Source organism: Lygodium microphyllum, chromosome 6 (genome assembly GCF_053477565.2).
Source record: "Lygodium microphyllum isolate KBCC chromosome 6, Lygodium_microphyllum_v1.1.10, whole genome shotgun sequence".
NCBI lineage: Eukaryota > Viridiplantae > Streptophyta > Polypodiopsida > Schizaeales > Lygodiaceae > Lygodium > Lygodium microphyllum.
The window spans coordinates 120383373-120391407 of record NC_141140.1 but is presented as its reverse complement, the minus strand read 5'-3'; the positions used below and the strand labels follow the sequence as shown (position 1 = coordinate 120391407).

At 41.0% G+C, this 8035-nt stretch overlaps 1 protein-coding gene across 2 annotated transcripts; it reads right to left on the bottom strand.

Annotated features, from left to right (window-relative positions):
* Positions 1-3315: 3315 nt before the first annotated feature.
* LOC148035040 (pentatricopeptide repeat-containing protein At2g13600-like) lies at positions 3316-6256 on the bottom strand. Of its 2 annotated transcripts, none has more exons than XM_087679932.1 (3): positions 5635-6192; positions 4917-5217; positions 3316-4745 (listed from the first exon to the last, which is right to left on the bottom strand). In XM_087679932.1, exons 1-3 carry the CDS (start codon positions 5848-5850, stop codon positions 3937-3939), a joined length of 1326 nt encoding a protein of 441 aa, XP_087536058.1. In that variant the 5' UTR covers positions 5851-6192; the 3' UTR covers positions 3316-3936. The 2 variants fall into 2 exon arrangements, with proteins under 2 accessions (XP_087536058.1, XP_087536057.1); XM_087679931.1 differs by having other exon boundaries at positions 3320-5217; positions 5635-6029; positions 6111-6256.
* Positions 6257-8035: the final 1779 nt, after the last annotated feature.

Here is an 8035-nt window from a genome sequence, read left to right as displayed (position 1 = left end):
AATTGACTTTGTATCAGGCGAATAAAGGACCGCCATGATTTTGGGGCAGCATGATCATATTCCAACCCCGTCCACCAAGTATGGGCTAAGTCGGTTAAATGTAAAGCTGCAAACTTAATCTTTTCTTTTTCTTTATACTTGTCACGACCATACAAAATTTGAAATTGACGAATAAACTTCAGAAGAAGATCAGGATTTCGGGAACCATTATACATACTGAACTTGATCTTCTTTTCAAGTTGAGATAGTGACTTAGTCTTCTTCTTCTTCTTATGCCTTCGTCCATGCTCGGATCTTGAGGTTGAAGATGATGAAGTGCTTGATGGGGATGAAGATGGAGACGAGGGTGAAGAATGTCGACGCCTTTGACGATGATGAGGTCTTCCACGAGAAGCGTGTGACTCTTCATTACTAGAAGAGGATCCATCAGAATAGGCGCCAGATGACTTTGAAGAAGAGGATGAGCTTCGACGCGATCTCTTTCTTTGTCTTGAAGTAGAATGGGACTGCCTCTTAGAAGTAGTTGGACTTCTTGATCGGCTCCTTTCATTGGTATGGCTTTGTCTTTTTGAAGTAGATGGGCTTCTTTCCTTGAATTCTTTGGGATTCTCAACTTTTTCTAGTTTGAGAAGTTGCTCACGAATTTGCTGATTCTCCTCTCTAAGACTTTGAATGGCTTGAAGGATAGCACTCGATTGATCCATTGAGACTAAAGAAAAAAAATATATGCTCAAGCACTCAATGCAAGGGCTGAAAACAAACAAACTTATAGTTGTAAGCACTACCAGTGTTGGGGGTGAGGACCAAGCCAAAGCTCTGATACCACTGTAAACGCCCCGAACAACGTAGTACGCTTAACAATTATGATATTTGCTTGTTTTCGAGATTTAATATAAAAGAGAATGAACACTTAAAGCTGAAAATGAAAATTACTCACAAAATTACAGCCATGAAAATGTAAAAGTAATGGAGACAAGATTGAGGGTTGAAGATGGGCAACCCCCCCCCCCCCCCCCCGCCCCGAAGGAATGTATTTCTGCTCAACCCAAGTCCCTTAGGGAAGAGCTCAGTTACAATCAACCTGAGAGTGAGAAGAAGTAATTCTCACTCTCACAAGATCATGCAAAGATGTACAAACACACATGCATTATCTATTATGCAATGATAAGAACTGATTTCTTTACAGTATGAGAGAAGAAAAAGGGGAATTCAGTCTTTCTCCATCGTTGATCAGCAGTACATGGATAGAGCTTGCTTCTTGTAGCTAAAATGGAAGAAAGAGCTCAAGAAGAAGGTGCTGTAATGAAGTTATAGGCTTGCTGTCTTCTAAAACAACAGTGATAGAAGAGGGAATATGGAGGAATTTGATAATGGAGAAGTGGGGGATGATGATGGGGATGGATGGGGTCAGTTTCTGGCTATCTGTGGGTGCCGTACATGATTTTACAGCAAAGAAAAATGATGCTCAATGAAGAAAAACGAGCTCTTATTTATAGGAGAGGGGAGAGCTAGTACAAAAGGGGAAAGTGGAGTAGCACAAGACAAGTGTCCAGCCACATGTCATGAGATGTGACAAGTGGTGGGACACTTGGAAACTTATGTGACAAGTGTCTTGACACTTGTCTCTTCTCTATGGCCTTCCTTTTTGGGTTGAATACTGTCAAGAATAGAAACAACCAAATTTAGTAAGCACAGTCAGAGTACAGAACTTACTATTTTTAGAATGACATCCCTATTTTTTAGAACTAGTATTTTTAGGCTAATTCGAGGCTCCTAAATTTTAAGGACCTCCTAAAATTTAGGGATCTCCTAAAATTTAGGGACCCCCCCAATATGGGTATCATATGAAAGCTTTTTCCGTGTACATCGCAAAAATGGTATCCGAAACTTCATGTGACTTTCCTATGCAAAAAAATGTACATTTCAAGCTTTCAGTCCACACATGCACATTATACAAGCATTTCATGATCATGCCATCTTGTTGATTGTAACTGTTTGTTCTGGTGGATCTAGCCTCCACTTCAAGGCATCAATCCTTTCTGTATGCGAGTCTAACCCTGATATGCGTGAGTTCTAGTCATAGGCGCCCAATCGGGTCATATAGGTGGAAGTGTGAACTATCTTTTCTCTAACCCACCGCGTGGGTCCACCATAACCTGTGACCACTCATCAATGGCCAGCTCCAATGCACTTTTCTTTATATCTAATTAGTGCAAAGGAAATACATTTAATAAATCATTATATAGACAAATTAATGAAAAAGGATACAAATTCTGTTTCTATAGAGTTGTGACAAAATAAAAGGTACATCCTCAAGATTTACAATGATTGAAAAGCTTGATATCCCTAGTCTATGATGAAAACGTGGAAGAGGAGGATGAGGAGGATTCAATCTAATCACCCCTCTTAAGACCCCCAATTTGGTGCTTTTAAGAACACCCACAAACCACTTTCCTAATATCGGAATCGACAAGTCAAGAAACATCCCAAATGTTTGTGGCTTGTGCAAGAGGCATGGTGAGACAATGAAGAACCTTCTGTAGACTGCCTAAGGTGCATGGCCTCTAGAGTGAGCTCAAGAGGTGGGTGGAGGCAAAAGGTTTTTCACAATCCCACTTCAATTTAAACTTTTTGGAGGCAATGTAAACCAAGGCTCATTGCAAATCTAGAACATGACCAAGGCTACTGCAATACAAGCCATTTGGTGACACAAAAAATAAACGATTTGGCAAGTCTTTGTTTCTGTCCTCTTTGGACAAGCTATCTTGCAAGAATGTTTCAGTGAACTTCAAAGGTCTATGTAAGACTGGCTCTATATACAAAGCAACCTTTAGAACTCTCAAGAAAGTTGGCTACATTACACCAGCTAAGCCACATCCCCACCTTGATGTAATTAACGTAAATATTGTACTATTATTAATACATCACATTATTTTTAAAAAGTAAACACATGCCAACGACACCCTAAATCCACATTTTAAGCCATTTATCACAACATTTGAGCCATTCCACCCTCACCTTACAAAGAAATAAATTCTCAAAATGGAAATAGATTTTTCAAATACATGAGGAATTAATAGATTTGGTTTTATAGATATCATCACCATCCAAAAAGATCACACCATATTTCAAAGACAACACAAAAACATTTTCAAACAATTGATTGCATGTGCAATATGCTATAAATGATGCAATTTAGTCTTACACAATCCCTGCACATCCAGAGAATATAATGACATTACAACTAGCCCTAGATTTTGTTATTTTAATTGCATGCCACAACTACCATTTCAGTTAGCCTTGAATTGGGTCCAGCTCAATTAAACTTGAGATTAAAGTTCTCCCTAGCTATACATGAACTGTGCCTCACTCAAAACCTTGAGCCGAAAAAGGAATGGAACCCAGGCCCAGGTGTAATTGAACCAGAATGCGAAACTTTTTCAGAATCCAACCTAAGTTTATGTTTCATTGCAAGTATTTGTCAGCAGCATGTGAAAAATACTCTTAAGAAATCACTATTTCCAAGGCAAAGAAAAGCTTCCACAACACACGCCAGCATACAGTCACTGTTTTTTGTACAGAGCTTCTGCAGAACAGTTGTGGTGACCCTTATGTCACTAGTCAATGTCAATACAAAATACTATATACACTGACGGACATTTTTCTGGCTGAGGTATCAGATGGTAATTTGTACAAGTGTCATGCAAAGGGCCTGGTGAGCCAATGATACGCCCACAGGATGCATCAGGCATAGAGCTGCAGATCCTTTTGATCAAACAGCACTAAATGTTCAAAGCAAACTTTTTTAATTTCCACACTCCCCAATTTTGAAAACCAACCACACAACAAGACATAAACCAATGTTAGCAGAAGACGCATAAGTTCTACTGTCTTGGCTAATTGGCGCACATGAACAAGAGATCAATGTAGGCACACCTAGTGTTCTACAGTCAGATTAATACCATACTCTCTACTTATGTTTAGAAAATACATTTGGGCCTTCTCCAGTAGACCTGCATGCATACATGCATTAAGCAGACTTGTTAGCATAACCAGATTTGGTTTTATACCTTCCTTTAACATGTTTTCAAATGTCTTGAAAAGATTTTCAGTCTCTCCACACTGTGCATACCCTGTGATTAGTGCACTCCATACGACAACATCTCGATCTGGAAGCTTGTCAAACACCTCTTGTGCTTTCGCAAGCAAACCATATTTGGCATACATATCCACTAGTGCAGTGCCAATATATATATCCTTTTCCAATAAACCCTTTCGAGCAACATCAGCATGTAAATCTTGGCCCTTGTCTATGGCTCCTGCACTTGTACAAGCTTTTATTGCAGAAGCATATGTAACTGCATCAGGTGAGATGCCCTGAAGCTGCATCTGTTCAAACAAACTCAGTGCTTCCTCACCACGTCCATCTTGTACATATCCTGCAATCAACATGCTCCATGTAATTACATCTCGAAGTGGGAGGCTGTCAAAAACTTCTTGTGCTTTTGCAGGCAAGCCACACTTGGCATACATATCGACCAATGCATTGCCTACAAAAATGTCATTTTCCATCAAACCCCCTGTTACAATGCTCGCATGTATTGCTTGGCCTGCACCTACAGCTCCTAGACCACCACAAGCTTTCAGGATGGAGACGAAGGTGACTGCATCTGGGCAGACACCCTCCACTTGCATCTGCCTGAACAAGTCGAGAACGTCATTTATTCGACGATTTAGGGTGTAACCTGTGATCAGTGCATTCCAAGAAACAACATTACGAAGTGGAAGGTTGTCAAAAACTTCCTGTGCTTTTGGAACTGCACCACATTTGCAGTACATGCTAACAACAGCACCACCAGCAAGCTCATCATTTTCCAGCAAACCTTTTCTGACAGCATCATCATGTACTCTGGTACCTGTTTGCAGGTCTTTCCGCTGTGCACAGGCTTTGAGCAAGCCCATGAGAATATGCCGTTTGGCATAGCCTTGGCATTTCTGGTAACATAGGGTAGCCGGATCCTCTGCTGAGTCAGGCAATGAACGGTTATGGATCCCGTACTCATCACTGTTGTAGTGCTCTTCTCTAGCGGATGTGTCTGCAGACAGATCTCCTTTTCTCCTCAGCTCCACCTGAACCCAAGAAGGATTGTACCGGCCATTGATCCATAGAAGCTCCTTGGTGACTTTATGCTTGAAATCTGGGGACCTAGGACCGGTCTGAGCGTATGCATGAGACATCAGATAAGGAAAAAATAAGACAAACTCCCACTATAATTCCCGCATCGAACTACAACAACAGAATGAGCTGCTACAAGGGAGGGATCGCATACCTAGCAAAGTGCAAATGGGGCGGGAGGCTGCCGGCCCCAGGGCCCCCCACCCCCAACCGCACCTAGCTAGCTATGTGATGCCTCCTGAGCTTCTGCTCAGGATGTTGAACCCTATAGGGAAGACCCAGGCCAGCAGCCCTCCACCCCCAACCGCATGCGGTGCCTTCCCAGCAGAAGCTCATGACGTTGAGCACTCTATGGGAAAACAATGGAAGAAAGCCCCTTTTCTCCAATTCTTGTGGTGATAAAGGGGAGAGAGAGAGAGAGAGAGAGAGAGAGAGATGAAACCTGGTTGAGGACTTACTTTGCGGTCGCGCTTGTCCCAGAATTGGGAGGGATCCCTGAAATACTCCTTCCACAGGAGTTCTGTCCTGGCTGCTGATCTTGGGTGAGGGGGACCTTCTAATGCTGCTGCGTCTTCTTGTGTCGTGTCCCCTTGTTGTTTTCTTCGATTGAGTCTGCGCAGGAGAGCTTCTCGAGGGCAAGACGAGATAGGGAGCCCGCGACGCAAGCGTATCATGTCTCGTCGTTACATGCTTCGTATTTCCGGTGAATATGTAGCACTGCTACACTCTCGGGGTTCACAGTCCAAATGTTTTAGCCAGCCACATTTACTGAGAAACCATTTTCCCTTCACCACCAAATCTCCTCCCTGAGTGGACCTTAGGCATTGGAATTGGAACCCCTCGGCTTGTGAGCCTACATATCAGAAGCAGAACTACGACCAGTTACTCTAACTAATCCATGAGGTCTTCTGCAAAGAAGGCTACAGCAAATTACCTTTTGAGACACAGCTTGAGCAAAGACAAATGAAACCCCCAAAGAGCTAATGATGAAGTCTCAAATGATGCGATCATATGCTTTATCAATTCATATTCACCAAAATGGATCTTTCATTACTGCAACATCCGTGGGGGTAGTGCCTTGAAGCTAACACTGTAGCCATCAATTTGTATGACAAGTTCAACCTCTTAAAAAACCCAACAGAATTCTAACGAGTGTCATCAATGCCCAGGGATTTTCCATCCTTCATCCTGATTCCTCATCAATACATCGTGAACTTCCTCTTCATTAATTAACTCATTACAACATATTCCTTCACATAATTTAAATAATCTTTGAAAAAGTAATTACAAACAATGGTGTTTCCTCGTATCTTATCCAAGGTACAATGCCCAACCTACATTTCATCCCTTACAATGGGGCCCATATCCAAAGCACCTAAATATATGTGTCTTATTCTAAAGGAAACAATCTATATAATCCACACTTTATCTAGAATAGGGTCTTCCAACATCTACAAATGTTAGGCTACGAATATTTCTATCTCTATTTTAGGCCTAGCATGGGGTTTAGGGCCTCCTTGACCCGCATGATGACATAGGAGCTAACCTTGCCTTCCATGGTGACCTTCTTACTACTCAACCTTTGTCCAATATATCAAGCAGTGCCCTCATAGGTCTATTTGCTTCACTAGTAGTTTTGCAATGCCATCATGGAGGCGATCCACTTGTGCATCTAGCCCTTGTTTGATAAGCCTTAAAATGAATATAAATCTCCCCCTTAGGGGATTTTTAGAGTTCAAACAAAAACAACCTATTTCCCATGAGAAAATCATATCTTTTCCAAAGCCAACAACATAGCACCTTAGTACTTCGAAACAAGTCTTTTTGTGCATTCCCAATAAAGATAACAAAATCATAAGTTCTCTCTAAAAGAGAATAACATCTTATCATGCACATTCAATCCCATTATTGTAATACAATGCATAAATATTCAAGGACTACATTCTTTCTTATCTCACCCTAGGGTTACTAAGTTACTAGTAGTTCCTTCCCATATTTTGAATCTTAACTTGATGACTTAACAGCCTAGTTATTTTATCCTTCCAAGATTCCCTCGGTTAACTTCTCAAGTTAAGGCCTAGCATAGACATATCTCTCTCTCTCTCTCTCTCTCTCTCTCTCTCTCTCTCTCTCTCTCTCTCTCTCTCTCTCTCTCTCTCTCTCTCTCTCTCTCTTTGATTCTTAGGTTTCCCTTTTTGACACCAACGCTACTTTGCAGTAGCTTCACACAATGTTGCTACTACAAAGTGGCCTAGTGTTCCTTGCATGCGAAGCACACAAATAATGCTAATTTCACATAAAAGAGAAAGGTGAAACTCCAAAAGAAGTCCTATAGCTTGCAAGGACACATGGAATTTGTAAGATCGAGATGAAATATTGAAATAATATCACAAAATACCCTACTTGTTGCTGCTTGACATATTAGTGCTAATAAATTGATGATTTGAGTTTGCATTAGGTCCAACGAGCCATTTAGAAAATGAGGGCTGCTAAAGTGATGGCTCTTACTGAGCTATCAGTTTTACATGATAATGTAGGGCTAAAATAGTGTTGCTATTGTGTGGCAAAGTAGTTATAAGTATTGACATATTTTAAGATAGATCATCATGGCGTACAAGCCATTTAATTGGACCACCATTGGTTTCTTCTCATCACTCACATGCATTTCCTTTTAGGCTCCCAAATATAGAAAAAACAACAAGCTTTTGAAACTTGTGTTTGTCAACTTGGGGGATTCTTACATCCATAGTTTTGCAAATGTACATTTAAACTAACAAGTTCCTAATCATAGAAAATGTTGAAGAATCAAATGCCCACAAAATGCCCAATTTTTTGTGCAAATTTTATTAGTCCCCCATC

What these genes read in the sequence shown, in the direction of transcription:
- LOC148035040 (XM_087679931.1), bottom strand. Translation starts at nt 5,850, where the DNA reads ATGATACGCTTGCGTCGCGGGCTCCCTATCTCGTCTTGCCCTCGAGAA. An exon ending in GGGACAAGCGCGACCGCAAA is followed by an intron (nt 5,218 to 5,634) that starts GTAAGTCCTCAA and finishes GCATACGCTCAG; the next exon opens with ACCGGTCCTAGGTCCCCAGA.